The sequence below is a fragment of the Neolamprologus brichardi genome, chromosome 14, assembly GCF_056152115.1.
Source record: "Neolamprologus brichardi isolate AB-2024 chromosome 14, ASM5615211v1, whole genome shotgun sequence".
Classification (NCBI taxonomy): domain Eukaryota; kingdom Metazoa; phylum Chordata; class Actinopteri; order Cichliformes; family Cichlidae; genus Neolamprologus; species Neolamprologus brichardi.
In genome coordinates, this window is record NC_142117.1 from 20578164 (window position 1) to 20599110 (window position 20947).

The 20947-nt window shown below is 40.8% G+C and overlaps 1 protein-coding gene across 1 annotated transcript; it reads right to left on the minus strand.

Moving 5' to 3' along the window:
• Nucleotides 1-255: 255 nt before the first annotated feature.
• Nucleotides 256-19628, minus strand: cpda (carboxypeptidase D, a). Its single transcript, XM_087850953.1, has 21 exons — nucleotides 18825-19628; nucleotides 18081-18328; nucleotides 12942-13084; nucleotides 12430-12599; nucleotides 10014-10411; nucleotides 9715-9906; nucleotides 8998-9165; nucleotides 8650-8759; nucleotides 8395-8497; nucleotides 7529-7671; nucleotides 7273-7442; nucleotides 6861-7163; nucleotides 6567-6762; nucleotides 6284-6419; nucleotides 5966-6112; nucleotides 5033-5131; nucleotides 4887-4948; nucleotides 4513-4644; nucleotides 4185-4370; nucleotides 2571-2673; nucleotides 256-2311 (listed from the first exon to the last, which is right to left on the minus strand). The coding sequence occupies exons 1-21, from the start codon at nucleotides 19472-19474 to the stop codon at nucleotides 2085-2087; spliced, it is 4086 nt and encodes a 1361-aa protein (XP_087707079.1). The 5' UTR covers nucleotides 19475-19628; the 3' UTR covers nucleotides 256-2084.
• Between the last annotated feature and the right edge of the window lie 1319 nt (nucleotides 19629-20947).

The window sequence follows — 20947 nt, forward strand, 5'->3', positions numbered from 1 at the left end:
CTCCAAAAGGGGTTCTGAAAAAATTACCCAGGCTTAAGCCCAGTAACGCCCCCGATGCTTTCCATCAGTACAAATTACCTCCACGTGCAGGTATCTGGGAAATAAATTCCCTCATTCATTTTTGGCTCAGTTTTCCTCGATAAGGGAATTTGAGAAGTGGAAAATCCCCAGTTTCCTACTAATTTAGTACAAAAAAAAACTGCCTATTGATTAAGTTACTCTCATTTCTTCATACAAGTAAACGCAAAAGCAACGTGTTGTGAGAAGTTTTATTTGATTGTGTTCTGTGAGTTTTTGTGCACATCACAAAGAGGATTTTAAATGTTTTGTTGCATGTAGTTTCATGGTTAACATGAGATGCTGCCCCTTTTACAATTGCCAACATTATTTACAGTTGATTCCAGTTCATATAAAATGTTCACACAAAACTGCCCGACTGTGGCACGCACTTAACTTCAAAGGTGCCACTTTCTCTCACACACACAGTTTAAGAAAAATAATGTACAAAAGTATCTCCCTACACAGATGTCAAGAAATCTCTTCTCAAACTGAAAATCAGGGCAAATTCTTTAGAGAACACACCTGTATTGCTTCAAACTACTGCCATGTAAAGAAATCACAGCGTGAATTTCCAACCCAGGAGATACTTAACAGATCAAGGATCCAGCGCAGTGATTTGAAACGGTGCTGCTGGGGACTGGAGCCCAGCTGTCACTGTTCCTCACACAGTGACAAAAGGGTCTCTGATGGACTACCAACACAAAAAGCTTCAACCAAACTCATAATTATCTCAATCACTGCAATTTAAAATAAGTCAGGAAAGATACAAGATTATAAAACCTTTATATATTGTGGGTGTTTTAGACAGTCATGAATGGTCAAACCTGGTTTTCATTCTGTGATCAAAATATTTAGTACAAAAAAGGCAAAAAAGCCAAATATATTCAGATAAAAACTCAAATCATAGCGAAAGATTACACATATAGTGATCTGTGATCAAAAGGTGATGGACACAAAAGTACTAAGTTTCCATATACAGATAAATTATCTTGCAAACAAACTTATTGTTAAAACAAAAAGGAAATAAAAATACATTCTTTTTATGATTACAGATTTAAAGATTCATTGTTTTTTGTGGCCAAAAATTAAGGGTGATTCTTTCCAATTTGTGCAAGTCCCTCCAACCCACATCACCCCCCCCCCCCAATATATCAAGTCCACACTCCACTTTCTGGTAAACATTTCATTCAAGCCTTGTAACATTCTCCGTGATGGTTCCACTCATCTTTGAAAGGGAGGGGGCGGCAGAAGAAGGAGGCAAGGAAAAAAAAAAAGTTTCTCTTTCACTCCACCTGAGTATAAGATGGATCAAATTCCAGTATTATGGTATTATATTTCCAGTATGTTACTTACTGCCACACATTACAGCCTGACTGAGACTGTAAACTTTATAGAAGCCAAGGCACAGAACTGGATTCAGTCTCCCAAAGGCTTGGACACAGAAATAACCTACTTTCTAATTCAAAGCAGTTATAAAAATAAATACATGGTGCTCACAGACATTAGTGAAGAGAAACAAGGAAAATAACGCACTTTTATCTAAAGTTATTTGGACATTTCGGCTTGATGTCTCAGCCGGGCAGGATGTGTGGTCGTCTTAGAGGATTCTTGGATGGCTCGGATAACAACAACAACAAAAAACACAAAACAAAACAAAGCAGCAAGCTGCTATAAGGGCTGGATGAGGACAAAGGTGGAGTGAACCTTTCCACCTTTTAACCCTCCTTTTGTTAATTTCTTCCTCGCTCCATATGTTGACAAGTTGATCAGAGATATCTGCAGAGAAAAAGAAAAAAAAGCAGCCCCTGCAGTCCAGACATCAACAGGATGGCAGGGAGAGGGTCCTCAGAATATACTGGTGTAACAGAAACAGTCTCCATCCCTTTCATACTGGCCATAAAAAGAGACGGAGGTCAAGTTCATGGTGGTCCTCGTGGGTCAGGGGTTTGATCTTTGGGAGACAGCGAGGAGGGGGCTGAGCTTCAAATAAAACACCGAGCAAACAAAAACTTTTGCTGTGTTCCTCAGATTTTGTTGGCATACAACGTCTCCTCGTCGCTTTCGCTTTCGTCCTGAAACTCGTGGGCAAGCAGGGACTTTTTGGAGCCCATAGAGGTGAGCCGGACCTCGTCGTCATAATCGTCTCTGTGTTGGCGCAAACGGTGGAAGCCATCTTTTTGGCGATTAGACTTAGCGGCACACACGCACCAGATGATGCACGCTGTCACCACCAGTGCTGTCATGGTGGCAGCTGTGGGGAGGAACAGAATATGCACGCATGACTTGGCATTATGTACACTTTGTTCTTAATTTAATAAAGTTACACTCTTGCTCAAAAGAGCTGAGATCTACAGTCACTGCCAGTGGATTTTAGCACCATTAAGACTTAATTTGAAATACATAATCTACTGAAACACTGAAAATCTATCTTGTTCATGAACAAGGAGCATAATTCATGCGACGTCAGCTCTCAGCAGGTGACAAAAAGCTGCATTATAAGACATGCTTACCTGCACTGGCTACAACAAACTCTCTGGGAAGGCCAAAGATGTTGTTGTCCATGTCAAACTCTATGATGATGGAGTTAGCAGCTTCAAAGGAAGATACCACGACCTAAAAGATAGCAGAAATATTTAAAAGTTAGATAGCAGGAAGTTGTCAAACATAAGAATCACTTCTCTCCTGTAGTCATCAGAGGCTTCTTAAAAAAATGAAAGTCGATGGTCATGTCAATCAAGGCTCTTCAAACAGATTTCCAGGATTTCACAAACAACTCAAAAGATATTTGAAGCATTTGGACCTCAAAGTTTCATTAGGGGTTTTTTTGGTCCTTTTATTAAAGGACTTAAAACTTGCAACAAAAAGAAAACATCAAACTGTTTTGTCAGAGAGGTAAAGTGTTTTTAAGCACTCTGCTGAAGCTCCTTGGAAGTTGGGCTTGTTAACTATCTAATCAGCAAGAGCTACTCGCAGGTGCGCCTGCTTTGTATAATCTGGTGCAGGTTGTGTCTGATGTTTGAAAAAGTGCTAAAAATCTCAATTTACTCACCCCAGAGGTAAATTACAAGAATCTCAGGACTTACTTTTTGCAACCTGCTTGATTGTTTTCAGCAGCAAAGAAGTGATTTTACGATCCAGTGTAAAGAAAAATGGGAAAGCTGTACTTATAGTTCAGGAATTAAGGATTAAAACCACATTTTCAGACCTTTTTTAAGTGATGTTGACTGAAAATACACCAAGGAGTAAGTACCTTAATGGTTTCTTCCCCCCCCAGTAACAGTATATTTTTGTTGGAATATATATGATAAACACACAAAAGAACCTGAAGGGGCACAACCAAAACTGACACCACTCTTTTTTCCAGAGGTATGAGATGCGTCCCTATGGTCTAAGGCAGAGCATTCGATGTCCTAAGAAATATGGCGAGACGATTAAGGAGAGAAAATATTTGCTGGCTCCAGCTTACGATTTGCACCTTGTGTGGGAGCAAAAAGAAACGGACCACAAAAAACCCTTGGATGACAGATATATAAGGAATGCCGCTGCTCTTCCAGATCTTTTAGACCTGCCACGCAGAGTTGTCACTACTGAAGAGGGAAACTCCAGTGACGAGCTCATGATCCACGGTTTCACAGTGCGAGACTACCAGCAGATTTATCACTCAGTGGTGGATCCCTTGCTCTTTAAGCCATGCGGGAAGCTCACAGCCTACAGTCTGGAGCTTGGACACACCATCAAGGAAAATCTGTTTAGAGAGCTGGCCTACCCCATGCTTCAAATGGCAGAGCATCCAAAAGGAAAGGTGGAGGTGATGGAGAGATTTTGTCTACTACGTCCCACACCTTGCATAGATATAGACCATAAATGAGACCTGTAGTAGTAGAGTTTTTCTTATTTATGTGTCTTTATGTTGCTTTATTTTGTCCATCTGCAATCTTTGCGTGGGATGATTGTAATAATCATATTTCTAATGTTTTTGACTAAAAGCTTCAAATGTTTTAAATGAAGCTCCTCATGATAAACTTCTGAACAACAAATAATTACCGTGTGTGCGTCTGTGTGTACAGCAGTAAACTATTATATTATTCTTCCTGCGAGCGAGTACGTTCTATTGAAGAGCGTACCTTCTGACGCTGGCGTTGGTAGCCTTCAGCAACTGCTTCAATATTGTGAGTGCCAGGAGCTAGCAGGGCATGGAAGTAGCCGCCTTCCACAGTAAACAGCCTCACTCCTCCGTTCAGTATAACGATCGCCCCAACAATTGGTTTTCCAGTCTTGTCTCTCACTATGCCTCGCACACCTTTATGGATCTGGAAGGAGCAGAAACAAAGAGAAATGCGTGGCTGTAGGACAGTTCATTAAAATACAAACTATGTATTACAGCAGCCATAACTTTTAAAATAAATAAATGTCAATGTCGCTGCAGTTCCCTAATAAAATCATGCATCATACCTCTACCAACATGCTTAGCAGAGACTTCTTGTTCTCAGTCCAGAGTGTGGCCAGCTGCTCAGCGGGAGGAAACAGACAGCAGCCAGTGTACACTGTGATTTCTGGACAATGGCCAAAGTCCATATTGAAGTCCTGGAAAGGAGATGTGGACATAAGCTGATGTATTTCCTATGCTTTACTTCTCATTTTCATTGATCAATAACTCCAAAAGAACTTCAAGATTCTCAGAATTGTCAAGGAAGTTTTCAAAACAAACACTCTTGACTCCATTTCCGATAAAATATGAAGTAGTGCCTTTTGTTTTTAGATTGTACACAATGACATGACGGATGCCACCTTAGTTACAGAAAATGACAGCACAGACACACACTTACCTTCATGCTTCCCAGATGACTTTGTCTCTCCGCTGCTCTCATAACTCCATCTGGGATGTTGCCTAATGAGTAAAGCAAAACTTCACCATTAACCACTTATTTGCATGACCGACATGACAAGAATATGTTGCAGTCGTATGACTTACTCTGCCCATTATTTGAACATTCAGTGTTCCCAAGGTGCATTTTGGGGTGATTGCTGGCATAGACAGTTGCCAAATACTTCAAGGTGCCTTCATTGTCAACTGAAAAACAAAATAACTGATTTAATAATTAAACAGTGAAACCAGCGATTTTAAGGAAACTGTTTTCAAATGATTTATTTATCTGCCTGCAATGGGGAAAACATGGTTCTGCGATCAGCTCTACAGACCATCAGTTACATGTTTACTACCACCAGGGGGCAGTGTCACAAACAACTGGTCTGTGGGCTGCTCTCACTTGTGTGCTTGCTGGTCCTGCCAGCGACAGAGAGGAGCAAATTTATATGATGACAAAGAGCTGAAGTGAAACAGAGTGATAAAACAATGAAAAGTGTCCACTTCACCTTCTGTATTTTTTTTTTAAACTTTGGTATCTTAGTCTCCAAGGTGTCTTGACCGCTTTCATTTTTCCAGCCTAGTTTTCAACCAGTCAGCATTCAGCCTATACATAGGCCCACATACACTGACGTGCTTGTTTTTTGTGACTGATACTGAAAGGCACTGACCACCCCCGTGTTTGGAAAACAGTGCGAATCTTTTGTAAATCACCCATAAAACTAACAACACCTATGAGCGCCATTTGGATATTGGGTCACATGCTATTTTTCCCTGTTCAGTAAATCTTGCACACAGTGTCATCCATGATGAGCTACAGCAAGCGTTGTTGGGTTTCTGAAAAGGCCCACAAGGGATGTTTGTCTCATTCACATGTCACTTTCTCCAAACTCAATTTAATTTTAATGTTTCCTGAATCTCATATGTGTGAAAAGTGGTGCCCAATGTCACGTTGCACTCATGCAGCATCAGCAAAGAGCTATCCTGTTCTCAGATTTTTATACACAATATACTTTTTGTTTCTTGTCATAGTGGTATTACCAGTCTGGACAGGCTTGTCATAAGGATAAGTGGCAACAAGGGCGCCTCCATCAAGGGCTACAGACAGAGTGAAGCGGTGGCTTTGAATGAAGTTCATCATCGCTCTGGTCTCAGGTTGGGGATCCACCAAACGCTGTGACGCGTTGCCTGTTAAAGAGGACAGAAAAAAAGAGATGTTGGACAATCTTTTTTCTTTTGTCTTTTGTAAATGTCAACCATTTCTTTTTTACATTCAAAAGAAATCTTGACTTGAAGAGCTGATCTTTTAAATCTGTTTTTCATTTCAGCTTCACACATGCAGAAATCAAGACAACTGACCAAAGAAGTCTGTGTCCAGGTCCTTGCCATGAGCGTTGGTCAAGCCCTGGGTAGATTTGCACTGCTTCTCAACAGCCTGTTCTCGTCCGTCAGGGTTTACAGAAGGAACAATGAATATGCGAGTCTCGTTGATCAGCTGGAGAAAGATAAGGAACAATTACAGTCATATATTCACAGGTACTAAATGTTCATTGAGAAATAAATCAAGCTTAAAGTCCCTTAAAGCCAAAAAGAGCTGATAAAAATGCTGTTGTTATAATCATAAAGAGGTCTTAAGGCACACCTTGGTGATGGCTGGGTTTTTGCCATAGTTGATGCACAAGAAGGCAGCAAACTCCAGCAGCAGCTCTGTCCCCACTGGGGCATTACCATGGATCCCTGCTACAAAGCGAATATTTGGCTTGGACGGTTCAGATTCTCCTGGTTTGTTAGAGATTTCCAAAGCCCATATGGTCCTATACTCCACACTCTGGCCCAGGCTGGACATAGAAAAGAAAAAAAAAGAAACAATATAGGTCACTGCAGTAAAATAAAGACTGGTTCAAACTCAGTTTAGGGGAAAATAAAATCTTCTTACCTGTGTAAATATGTAATGTGGGGAAAGTTAAGCGTGAGGCCTCTCAAGAAAGCCGACATCTCTTTGGAGGGTCGGTAGCGGAAGTTGCTCTCGGTGGCTGTGTTTTTCACCAACTCATCCAAACCCTGGCCTACAGAGAGCTCCTTGATTAAGTTCTGAAACTCCTTCTCAGATGGGTTCTGTGTGGGTCGGGGGCCACTGGATGAATGACGGTTACCCTCTGAGCGCACAGATGTCAGTCTGAAGTCCACCACCTCCACTCGATCCTTTGAGACTGTGGCGTAGATCGTCACAGGCTTATAACTAGACAACATAACAGAATAACAGAAATAAAGGTCACAATAAGACAAAAACATACTGAAACTAGATTTCATGTGGCTACTGTGTTTTTCCTTCTGAATAAAGCTGTTACCCATGAGCAGAGGCAGTGATAGCGTAAGTCCCAGGGACCAGCAATCTCCAGTAATCTCCAGTCTTAGCTGTAGTGATCTTGTGGTTTATCTTCTCAACACTAATGGTGGCATTGGGAATTCCCGTACCATCCCACATATCTGAAACTGTGCCCTTCACGCCAGTGTGAACCTAAAGACGCAAATGCCCACAAAAACATGAGTGAATGCAAAATTACGCTGAAGGCTCAGGATAATGTTGAGATCTATGTTTACTACCTGGTGTATAAACTGAAGCAAGGATCGCCGGTTTTGATCCCAGTATTTTGGGAGGTCCTTGGCCAGAGGATATTTGACACAACTCAGCTCAATTGTCACCTCGAAACAGTTTGTGTTTATGTAGTTCCAGTCTTGCATGCCACCTGGAAAAAACATGCACTCCTTTTTAGAGTCATATCAAGAACCTGTGTGGGTAAATAATCTGACAATTTCCTAATAGAACATAAAAAAATAATTTTAAAAAAGTTATTGTGAAAAATATAAAAATTAGGGAATTCTTTTCTACATTAAAAATATACAATTTACACATTGATAGAATAAAAATCACAATTTCTTTTATTCCGGTGACGAGGCCAAAACCTACTTTAGAACTACAAATCACCATAGTGCCTTTAGGCTGCACTGCGTTGTCTCAGGAACACTTTTTTTCCCTGCCCTCTTGCCAGAAAACATAGTTTAACTACTACTGATGCAGTGCCAACACTCTCTCATGCAAATAGCTGACCACTCGGTTACTAAAGACATACTGAGGGCAAAGTAGAAAACTATCCCTCAGGTCTTACCAACAAAAAACTGAAATCTTCTCTGTAAAAACTGAAAGCAGAGTACCCCAGGCTAAGAAGGAGAAAGACCACCCAGCTTGGTATCAGCGCACATCTTAAGGGCGGCATACTTGACAGTATAGCAGCAGAAGTGCACATAACATGGGGTATATCTGTGAAGGCATCATTAATGCCTTTCTTGCTTAATCTTTGCCAGGAAGAATTCAAGTAGATCTTAATTAAGGCTAAACTCTTATATAAAAGGGTTTTGTGAATTTTTAAAAACATGAAGTATGCCAAAATTAATGAAAGGTGTAAGCATACCAGGAACACTATACCACTGGGCACCATTGGTTATGCCATCCTTAAAATAGTCATTAGGGTACAGGTCCTCACAAGGGTGTCCTTGGTGCATCAGAGGATTTTCCTGCATACAAGTAAAACCAAACAATGATCACTGTTGTCATCAAGTTTTCAAACAGTCATTCCACAGATTTCAATGAGCTTCCATTAGTACTAAAAGTTGAAACTATAAGCATCAGGCTCAAACAGCTCCTACAGCAAACGGTGTCCAGTTACCTGTGAGTAGGCTCTAGAGACCCTCTGAAAGACCTCGTCATCAGGCGACTTGCTGTAGTAACTATTCCCATCTTTGTCATCATCAAAGGGGTAGTTGACCACCAAGGACCCTGAATTGCACAACAAAAATAATACAGCGTAAAACACACACACACGAATAATAATATCTGAATCTGTGGGTAGGAAAGAAAACGTAGTCTGTGAACATAAAATTATTTTTCGTCACTAAAAACACTAAAGATCATAACCATAAAACATAGAAAATATTTACAAATTTTAACAACACTTAGCAGATCACCACATTCAAAAGCTGGCCGCGACACTGAAACACCACTGTACAGTACGTGCCTCCGTGGAGGTTGGCTGACAGGACGAAAGGGATGCTCTTCAGCCATTTCATCACAGCTTTAGTCTCTGGCTGTCTGGGTTCTGTGATGTTGGCGAACTGATCAGGAAAGTTGCGGTTCAGGTCAAAATTGTTGGTGTTGTTACGCCCTTTGTAGCCATTTGTATCACCTGTCAGGAAACAAACACCGGTGAGCAGCCATCTACATGCATCCGTAACCACAGCATATGCACAGCCTCGGCTCCTCCACCACAACACTTCCTTAGGCAAACAACAGTAGCTGTTAGCAAACAGAGGATATGCCCTGTCAAACTTTCCCTTAAGTCAGACACTTATGTATGACTTCATACACTTCCTTTTGTGGACACTCACGTGCTCACAAAGGGAAATGAAAGCTATTTTAACACAGACGACAGAGCGTGGAAGGAGATAATATAATTCTGCCGAGAAGAACAGCTACTCCTCATATGTCTCTCTCCAGGGTCAATTGCTTCTTTCTTTGTGACCACTAAAGATATCAAGTATACACCAATGTGGTGTGGTCAGTTTGTAATGCAGTTTCATTAGCAAAGGTAGTAATTTAATAGTTGCCACAGACTCAAGGAACGTTTAGTCAAATTACTGTTTAAGGCCTGTAAGGTTACACCTTACGTATCCAAAAGCCATAAGTAAAGCCTGTAAAGAACTCTACAGAATATGCACACGACCCCTTTACTTACCTTCCTCAGCTACCTCGTAGCCATCGGGATTCATCGAAGGCATGATGTGAATGCGGGTGTTGTTGACCAACTCGGTGACCTCCGGGTCAGTACCATAGTTACGACACAGGTACTCTATGAGGTTGAGCATTAACTCGCGACCCACCACTTCATTGCCGTGCATGTTGGCCACATATTTAAATTCTGGCTCACCTGGGAGAGTGTAACAGATAGAATGATGCTCTCTGGTTTGCATTTGATGTTTTTCAAGATTTACTGGTATAAAAAAATAAAACATTAAATCAAATATCATCACATACCATGCTCATGAGTGTCAGGGTTGTCTGAGATGACCATCACATACAGCTCACGCTTTTCTACAGACTGTCCAATAGAGTAAAGATGGGTAATAGAAGGAAACTCGCTGCTGTACTTCCGTAGAAACAGCTCCATGTCTGCGTAGTTGTGATGACGGAATTCCTGTGGCTGGTTGGCCAGTTGGTGTGAAGTTGGAGAAACAGAAGTAACCACCGGAGTCTGGGTGGAGCCAGAAGAGCTGGCAGTGGAACTGTCTGGATGGCTGATGGACTGCACTGAGGTTGTAGCCACAGTGGTGCTGCTACCTGCTGCTTCACTGACCACAGGTGTCAAGGTAAAGTTAAGTTCTTTTGCCTTGCCCTCAGAGACCTCGACACTGCTGACTGTCACTGATATGTACCTGTATAGGGAAAGAAGCACATGTTGAAGAGATTTAATCTGTTATACAACACAACTTTCCACTGAGTGTACCATAAGAAAACCATTTCTTTTAACCAAGTTTCGATCCAATTATGTACGTCAGGTATGTGTTTTAGGAGTCACGTAGCTTGCTATGCAGGCAACGTGTGTAAACATAGATTACATTTAGTGTTTGTTCTTGTATTAAAGATTTTAATCTAATGAGGACAGGATGTAAAAAAAAAAAAAAAAAGAGAGAGAGAGAGAGAGAGAGAGATCTCTGTGGGTTTTTTTTTTTGCTGAACAGGTCATGTTCACAGATCATGTGGGCTGAGATCAGCTCAGTTCATGTAAATATTATCAGCTGTAACAGTGTGATTGCTGTTGTTTTTAGTTTATGTGTGTGCATGATGTTGAGAAAATGTGATCGCTGAGAGGCCGACTGTAACAGGAACTACCACAAAGCTGGTTTTGAGTATGCAACACATGTCACAATCACATGTCCCGAGTTCATGAATGATGAATGATTAAAAAAAAAAAAGACAGGGCTGAGAACTGACAGAATTACAGTAATATGACACCAACTACCGCGTATACCTCAGTGGGAATGTAAACCTGTTGACATGTGAGCCCATCACAAGGAAGTATTAAGCTGTAGTTTTAGTCTCTTAATCAGGAAGTTTGCCAAGTAACTTGTGCAACACATGTTAAACTACTTAACAAACACTAACAAAGAGTGATGGTTAGATAATACTTCTGGGAGGTACATTTGGTTAAGTACGTCAGTCACATGGACAAAATTTCATTATTTGATGATCTTTGAGAGCCAAATTAAAAATTGATCTGGCATAGGTTGTACAAAAAAAAAAAGGAGATGAAGCATGGCTGAATATGTTTCCAAACCAACTTCATTCTAAGCCAAAGACTAGAAAATATGGTGAAGCATATCTTCCCTTTAGCTTCACCTGCACAAGTGCCAAGGTAGGTCTCCCCTGCAGAATTGCTTTTGCCTGCATCGGGAGCAGCGCTGGGCTCTTTAAATCACGGACAAACAGTATCCCACATTCTTGATTTTTAGTTCACAAACACTTCTCATAATGACTAACTACTCCTGTCATTTTGGAGATGTTAGCTCTTTATACAGTAAAGTTACAGTGGGATACAAATAATATCAGGCTGATCCTGCCACGATTTGTTTCCCCTGTCTAAATCACGGAGAAACAGTATCCCACAGTTGTTTATGTTTTTGAACCCATTTTGCACAGAGAGGCATTTTTTGAAAAATGTATTGACAGCAATGTTGAATATTATTACACAGGAAAAAAAACAACTACACGTAAAATAATCACACCGTGACACCTCTGCCTTTCTAAATGGAGGGAAAGTAACTGTGTATGTATATTTAAGCGTTTAAAAACTGAAGATGGTCAGATTAACAGTAACAATATTTTGTCTCCATCTGTCATTCTGCAATTCATCTCATGTAAACAATAACGTGGCGCACAGCTGACGTGAAAAAAGGCACATACCTTTGTCGTCCACACGTAAACGCAAAAAAGGAGTTTTAAAAAAAATCTCCGTTTTCTGTGATTCGAAACGCCGTTTACGTGTGGACGAAAGGTCCAAACGCATAGAAACAGCTGCGTTTTCAAAAATACCCGTGTAGGTGTGGACGTAGCGTAACAGAAAACCGCAATGGAGCAAAATATGGGTGTGTATGGTTGGAGGATGTGTTTGTGCGCGTGCGTGCGTGCGCGCGTGCGCGGGGGGGGGGGGGGCAACATTTTTCTTGTAAAACAAAGGGGGCCCTAGCAAAAAAAGTTTGGGAACCACTGGTCTAACCCAACAAACAAGCCTAAACTCTATCAAAAAAAACCCTTGGTAGCAATCAGCAGGGAGCAATCTGCAACCTCTGGGCCGTCACTGGTCACTGAACTGAAACTAGAGATCTGGCCCAGCATTAAGTGTTTCCACTAATAAATAACCTCTGTTTGTAAAAAACCTGTTATGTGCACTCACCCTGGAGCCACAGCTGTTATGTTGTATGTTCCTGGTAACAGAAGGCGGTAGTAGTCCCCATATTCCCCTGTCGTCAGGTTGTGGCGAACGCCTGCTACCACAATGCTGACATTGCTAGGGGCAGCACCACTAACTGCATCTTTCACATAGCCACGAACACCGATGTGCACCTGGAAGACAGCAGTAATTTGAGTGCAAAGAAACCCTCAGTGGTTATAAAATCACTGGTTTGACTACAGTTGGTATTAATCTATAAAACACTTGTAATAACGTGATTTTTTTAATTCACTGAAAATACCATCTTTGTGGCTTTGGCTAATTTTTTTCCACATTTTTTTTTATTGTATGCATTTTCTTAAATGACCATTATGATTTTCAACAAAAGTTAAAGAACCTTACACTTGGCTTAAGTGGAGAAACTGCATGACGGAGATGTTGATTGTGCCATTATTCTTTTATATAAACAAACAAACGACACATCATATCTTATGGACAATTTATTTCTTATGTACCTGTTCTATGTAGGCTAGCAGGGATTCCTTGTTTAGATCCCATTCCCTTTGGAGCTCAGAAGCAAAAGGGTATTTGCAACAGCTCAGCTCCATGGTAATTTCCAGACAGTTTCCATGAATGTAGTTGTAGTCCTGCATCCCTCCTGGATAACAGAAAAAGAACATAAAAAACATGTACATAAAAGCACAAGTTAGAAACAGCTAAATTGATACTAAAGTCACATTTAAAAATATGCATGCAAAAGATGCAAAAAATACATATTCCGCATACTATTCTGCCCTGAACGGTAATCCAGCAGTGCCAGAACTGTTTATTATACCAGAGGTTCTGTCTGGAAAAGTTCAAGCCTGTCTTTGTCCCCCTCAGTGCCAAAGTTTACAGAGGGAGTTAGTGTGGCAACAAGCCCCGACATCTGGGGTTTGCAAGGCACCTTGCAGTCCAGTAATGCAAACAGAAACACACACAGAAGGGCAGGCTGTTCATCCCTGTGGAACATGAGCAGGCAGTCAGATGCTTCCTGGCTGCAAGGTTTCCATGACTCCTGGCTTGGTGGCCCCGGGAACCAAATGCAACAGACACTTCTGCCCCCAAACATGTATGCCAATAGGGCTGCTTGCCCTACCAAGTGCCCAGAGTTGTTGGTTTGTTGTTACACATTTCATTGTTTCTATATGGGCTTCGTTTCTCTTTTTTCCCCTCTGCCCTCATCCTACACAGTTGAGCCAGGGGGTCTGTCAAAATTTCTATAAACCAGCTTACACCAGCCTCAGTGAGGAAGATGCAAACCACAAGACAACAGAAAATGCTGGCACACAAAATTTGTGATGCACAACAAAGCCACATGCAAGTAAATCTGAGAAGGAAAATGTAAAAAAAAAAAAAAAAAAAAAAAAAAAAGCGTATGGAAAGCCCCTACCTTGTCACAAAACCCACCACTTTAGTCTACACTACTTGCAATCATTTTTTTAAAAATACTAATAGAACTACTATTATTTGTGCAATTTTATGATTGCTTGTAGAATCCCCTGAGTACCCTTCCAAATAGCCATACTCCTGACCATTTTATAAACCTGGTTTGCTTGTCTGTTGTATTATTGGCTTTACTATGTTACAAAAAAAACACAGTAATGAAAATCTCAATGAATCTCTTCCACCCTAAGGACAGATGGTGATATGATACACTCAATTCAGAGAGCAGCCTCGGAAAAATACAAGTTATTCTGAGTCATCCCTTGTGAAGCGACAGCTGTTTGGCTGCCCCAAACTCAGAGAGTGTCTGCCAGTTCACTCAATGGAAGCTGAAAAGGGACATTACAAGCAAAGTGATAAACTCTTCCTATGCCAACACAAATGCATTTTTACGGCTCTCTAACCTTATGTTCGTACCAACCACTGAAAGATTCCCTTTCTAATACACAGTCATTGCATAAGATGAGGGTCAAAATATAGTCATCATTTGTGTGTCTACATGGTATAAACACCAAAGTTTATTTTGTAAAGGGGGTTCAACAGTCTAAATAAAGAATTCCAAAGACTAAAGCTAGTCTTTAATACAAAGCTTCCTTCTTGCTGCAGCTAAACAACTAAACTATCTGAAACTGTGACTTTTAAAGCTACCAGCCAGATTTGACTTTTTAATAGGAAGCATGGCCTCTGGGCTTATTTGGAATATGGGTGGTGTATTTAGACGTGTCAGGGTAACGCTTTAATCACTGTGTTCACAACAGAGAGAGTAGGGGCATTGTCGACCCAGCAGCACACAGGTCTTAAACTCTCTCACCTGTTAAAGTAGAATAACTGCACTAAGTGTCATTCCCCTGTTTCAACTATGTTTAAATCCAACTGCCTACAACAACATGACAAAAATAAGAAGCTTGTCTTTGGTCATAAGATGTTAGCCAAGTCTCGCTGTCTTTCAGGCAAATCACTTAAACCAAACATCCTGCATATGCAGGAGTTGGATAAACACACAAAAAGGCCTGGAGCAGCCCCAACCTTAAATGTCCTGTCTGTACCGGATCCAGTGACACACCCTGAACTCAGAGTGATGATTTAAGAAGCTGAGTCAAACATTTAAGATAGCAACCCAGGGCATAGAGTATAAATGTCAGGTGACTGGTTTTTTAAAAGTGTTATCAGAAGCGTGAGTGAACTCAGACACTGGCAGAGCCGTCAGATTATCGTGGCTGTGGAGCGGTATTTTCATGCAGTAAAATTAGATTCAGGACCTTGTTCTCTTGTAAGTGTCTATGTAGCGATGTGTTTCTTTCAGCACAGACAGCAACTAAATGAGCCAAAAATATTTCAAACAGATAAGACCCTGGAGACAGCAACACACATCATCAATAACATCAGATCTGGTTACATGAACAAAGCACAGTTCAAAAGTAAGAGCACGCGAACAATAGACTGTGTCAAAAGATTATAGGTCATGATTGCATGTTATGCACAATTATTATTTCAAGCTCTGACTCCCAAACAACAAATCCCTTGTTCCTGATTCCTGGAGCTTTGCCTGGATGACTAATTACGTCACACAATGGCCTGACCGCTTCCATCATCTGCCATTAGTCCGGTTTTAGTCGTGACATTTCATCCACTGTGGCATGGCAGACAGATGAACCCATTGTCAATTCAAAGGTTGTTCTTGGCACTACCTTCATCAGTGAGATATTAATACTATCGCTGCTAAGAGGTTCAATAAGTGTCTCATACTAACAATGTGAATCTCCAAAGAGTAAATAGTGGATGTTTCAGTCAAGGATCCATAATATTTAACCTGAACATTAATTTTTCTTTCACTGTGTTTCTGATAAGTACGGGGATATACTGCCTGCTATTTAAGCCTTTAAGGCGATGATTTAGTGTTTCCTTTTCTCTAAGCGGTAAACAAATATTGTTCCATTTAATGACAAACTGAAACAAGAACAAATAGTGCTTACTTTTAAGCCATATTTATATTGAGAGTTTAACTGCATAGACTATAAAATTGGAAAATACAGGTGCATTCAGTCAGATGACACTTAAGTATTTTTGCTCAAATAGCTGGTTGACAGACACTTTTATAAACATAAAACCTTTATCATACATACTCCTACTCAGAGTTACCTTCATACTATATTCATAAAAAAGCTCAGACTTTGAAAGTATCTGCAGACTTGCACATAGAGAAGACAGGTCCACTAATAAATCTAGGAGGCTTCATATAAGAAACTTGAAGAACAAGTGCTTATATATAGCGCTTCTTTACTTTAATCCTTTATTCAAAAACATCCCTCACCCATTCACACCATTTTACACACCAAAGCTCGTTCTTCACACACATTCATACTCAACTTTGAGCAAGTTGGGGTTCAGTATCTTGCCCAAGGATACTTAGATATGCAGACTGGGGACTGGAGCAGTCAGGGACTGAACCACCAACCTTCTGATTAGTAGATTACCTGCTCTACCTACAGCCACCCAAGTAAAAAGAGTAAAAGACACGCTAGTTACACAAAGCTTGAGTTTAATCAAAGCAGTTAATCTGGTTGAGGCAAATTCACCGCTAACCTGACATCTACTACAAGCGCAATACAGAGGAAGAGCGGTTTGGTAACCCGACGCTCCAGACACATCACCAACTCCCAACCCCTCAGACAAGCCAACAAAAGAAAGGTGGAGAGGAGCATGCTGACTGAGTTTCTGGCCCTCAGGTTCAGAGAAGAGCTTGTTTTCAGCCTAAATTACACTGCAGTCAAGGAAACAAAACAAACAGCTTTTAGTTTAGTTCATGTAAGAAACTGATACATGCAGTGTATTGACAACTGAAAAGAGTCAGCCCACAGAGCCATAAAAGGCCTCCAGCTCTAAAATGTTGCATAATTACAGGCTTTGGCAGACACAAACACGATGAGCAGTGCACTTCTGGTTTTGGAGTAGGGTCAAAATCCCAAAGCACTGTAAGCACTTAAGCTCTTTGTGTTTCAAAGCACTAAGCATAAGACTTCTATTCTGTTATATGTACATGTATTAAAGAGTCTGTGAACTGGCTATCATGTGTTAAACAAGGCAGCGAAATAAATGAACCCTAGATGAACACTGCGTTATAATGTGTTTTACAAAGAAGTCTTGCTACTAGAAATCTATCAGGAACCAAGTGTGGGAACTTTTGGAGGCAGTTATTGTGAAGTTTTATCTAGATTAATCTTAAACTCAATGATCACTGGGACAAAAAAAAAAAGGAGGAAGAACAAAAAAAAAAAAGCTTACCCCCCACTGAAAATTATTTTTCGACCGCCATCTTTGCATGAATTGTTGCATGGATTTTGGAAGGCCATGCCCCGCTATTATAACGGCTCTGTTTTAACCACGCTTATATTTAATGAAGAAATAAAGAGCCTTAAAGAAGATTTACCATGTGCCATTTCTGGAATGATGCAAATGCAGATATTTTGCATGCAATCTATCATGGAAGAATCTTTAAAAAAAATCTTTAAACTTCACAACATAAATAGTTTGTTTTACCTGTTTTAGGTGATAGTGCTGCCTGGATACTCTACATCTGCACTATCCTTCACATCTCTAGAAGATTGCTTGCCTGCAGTGCATGTGTAACATGTGTAACTCTGTAACTTCTGTCGGTGCTGTGCTTTTTGGAAAACAAAATTTCCCAGAGGAAACCACCCGAGGGATGAATAAAGTTTTATCTAATCTCTAATGTGTGAAGAAAACTGAAATAATTTCTAAGCCAGACCCTTCAAACAGCTTGCAGCCTACATACAATGCAAACAATGCAGCTGTAACAGAAAACATTCAGCTTGCAACCACACTCACCTGCTTGGCAAAGTAGACTTTCCAGAACAATGACTAAATAACCATCTTACACAACAATCATCTTTCATTCAAAGAAACAACACACCGGTTCCACTGATCTCCATGCCTTCACACACACAAAGTGTCTCAGTCTGTTATTTCCTCGCCCAAAAACAAACAAGGACATCATACGTTTAGTTCTAGCAGAAACAAACATTATATGATTAACGAAGCTCAGTTTATTCAGCTAAATCCAGTGAGATAACCTCATTTACCCTGATAGATTATTGAGGGCGTTCTGCCCCACACAGATCAATAAGAACAAAGAAACTTGGCTGTCTTACCTGGCACGTCGTACCACGCCGCTCCATTAGTAATGCCATCTTTAAACGTTTCTTCTGGCGTATCAGGACAGTGAGGCTTACCGGTCTTCATTACAGGGTGGTTCTGGGAATATACCAGGGCCAGGTGGCGAAACAGACCATCGTCCGCCGACGGGCTGTAGTGACCTTCTTGCTCGTGGGAGGCTGAGTCATCAAAAGGGTAACTGGCAACCACAGTGCCACCATGCAAGTTCCCTGACAGCACAAATCTAAGGAGATAAAGACAGATTTATATCACTAGCTTTAAAGCATAAAATTCACAGTGCTCCAAACTCTTTGTTAGCATAACATTCATGTCTATACTTGCCATGAAGTAAAGAAAGAATCTAACACCAAAAAGACTGTCAGTCTGAGTTATGAACAATTGACTTGATCATGTTTGACTGCTGACACATCAAATTATTCTTGGCTGAATATCATGAACAACTATAAAGAATAAGGACTTTAACCAACCCCAGCTTTAACGCTAGAAAGGCTCAACATATGGACATGTACATTAAATTAGGATGAAACTGTGAACCTTTCTGTATAAAAGTGATGATGAAAGAGAAATGCCTATAATGTAGGATAATCTGAGGTGTATTCCCCCTTTGCAAAGAGCTGTGAAGCTAAAGTATTAAAGCCACACGAGTCAAAACCTCAAATAGCTGGACAAAAAGATCTGGAATCTGCGTGTTTAAAACAAATAACGCCAAAAATACTGACTTTTTCTCCTGGATCCAGCTCATCACTGCCATCACCTCGGGGATATTAGCTGGATCCACGGTGGTTTTGTCGAACTGGTCAGGAAAGCTTCTGTTTAGGTCCTTATTTTTGGCGTTATTTCGACCGCCGTGACCACCACTGCAGTCCCCCTCTGTGGACTTCTCAAAGCCGTCGGGATTCATGCTGGGCATGATGTAAATATCCGTGCTGTTCACCAGTTCAGTGATGCGCTCTTCCTCCCCGTATTTGGTTAGCAGGTACTCCACTAGGTAAACCAGCACCTGTCTGGACACGGTTTCGTCGCCGTGCATGTTTCCAACGTATTTAAATTTAGGTTTCCCCAGTGACTTCCTGTCGGGGTCCCTGGTGATCCGCATCACCCACAGCTGCCTGCCCTCCACGGACTGCCCTACAGTCGACAGGTTAGCTATGTGAGGGTATTTCTGGGCTAACGACTGTAAACGTTTTGTTAGTTCATTATAATTGTAGTATATGTCGTAAGTTTCTACCGCTTCCTCCGTAGAGGCTCGGGCGCTTCGTGAGCCGAGCAGTCTGTCGTCGCCAAGAGAGACGACAAAAAGGAAAAGAAAGGCGAAAAGTGACACCCGTAGTTTCAGCGTCATCGAGACATGTTCCCAGTTAGCCACCATGTTGACCTGTCTTCTACTTCTACACCATCCGGAACTGGTAACTGAACAACAAACACTACACTCAAGTATTTTGGTATTTGGCTCCGCACGGACGGACGTCTTTCCGCTGCCACAGTTGTTCTGGCCTGCCTGTTTTCATCTACTTCCGTTCACCTCACAGGGTCGGAGCTTCGTGGTGACGTCAGATTTTAAGGTGGGCCGGAGTAGTTCCGCCTTTGACCCTTTAAAGCCCAAAATAATTGCCAGAAAAATCTATTTGTTGAAAACGGTGTTTATTGAACCTGGCCATTAAAAAAAATAATTGAATAACAATTTATATATATTAGTTTTAATTTGTATCGTACTTGGTACATCCGTCTTTTTTGGTCATTTATTAAAATAAAAATGCTAAAAATGTAGAAGAAAAAATATCTATAAGTTCCAAAAGCTCGATATGAACACTTTATCTGCAATCTCTTCACAAAACCAATGTTTAGAGCATAGAAATCAACGCCTGTAAAAGTCAGAGTCATTTTAGGAACAAGTGTCAACAGATTTAGTGTCTGGAGAACAAAATTATCCCAATTTGTCAGTTGTTAAGCATGGGGGGTAGGGATATCCTCCTGTGGGGTTGTATGACCACCACTAATGGAAAAGAATGGATGCTACCAATATTAGCAAATTCTGCAAAATTGCAATCCAAAGCATCTCTCAGAGCCTTCAGATTTCAAAAACACAAACTCTCCTCACATTTTCCAGGCTAGGATGTACATGCAGCCTGGAAATCTTTCAATGCGTGTATTTTTCACCTTTCAAAGGTTCTGAGGACACTTCAAAATGTTTCCAAAGTGCTTTGTTTTCCCTGAGCTGGTAGCAAGTTGTAGAAGTTTTTGAAACCCCCGAGGTGTTTAACTTCAAACAGCTCTGGCTAAACTATAACTGCAGGGGTTAAAGCTGCAGCGGCAAACTAAACTAGATCTAATAGGTTTAGCATAAGGGATCTAAGAATTTCATTGTGTGGTTTCCTTATCTGTGCTGTTGCTTCCTGCTGTTAGCCATTATAAGGAAGTCCCAATGCCTCCCAATTTTAAAAGCTGAATTTATTTTTCTAAGTAATTAGTCTCATTTCCACATTAACAGATTCAAGAAGATGCTCGTGCTTTCCAATAATTAACCAGCTTTAGTACTGGCTAATGACACTCCTTAGGCAAAATACTAAACCTTGAGTTGCCCCTAATCCGAGTGTGAGTGCATGTGATTGGGTGACTTGTAGTAGAAAGCACTTGTGAGTGCTCAAATGGAGTAGAAAGGTGTTATGTAAGTATAAGTCAATTTTGCTTCTATTAAGGCGTAAAACAAAACATGACTACCAATATATCTACTATCCTGTATGTGCTCCCAGCTTCTTTTCACTGAAAATAGTCACAGTTAAACAGAGAAGCCTAAAGCAAAGCTCGCTGTTTTAAAATAAATCACAACTGAACACACCAGAGG

Coding starts and splice junctions, on each gene's coding strand:
- cpda (XM_087850953.1), bottom strand. CDS start 19,474: ATGGTGGCTAACTGGGAACATGTCTCGATGACGCTGAAACTACGGGTG. Junction 13,085..18,080: donor GGCGTGGTACGACGTGCCAG/GTAAGACAGCCA, acceptor TCTGTTATCCAG/GAGGGATGCAGGACTACAAC. Junction 4,645..4,886: donor GTCATCTGGGAAGCATGAAG/GTAAGTGTGTGT, acceptor TCTCCTTTCCAG/GACTTCAATATGGACTTTGG.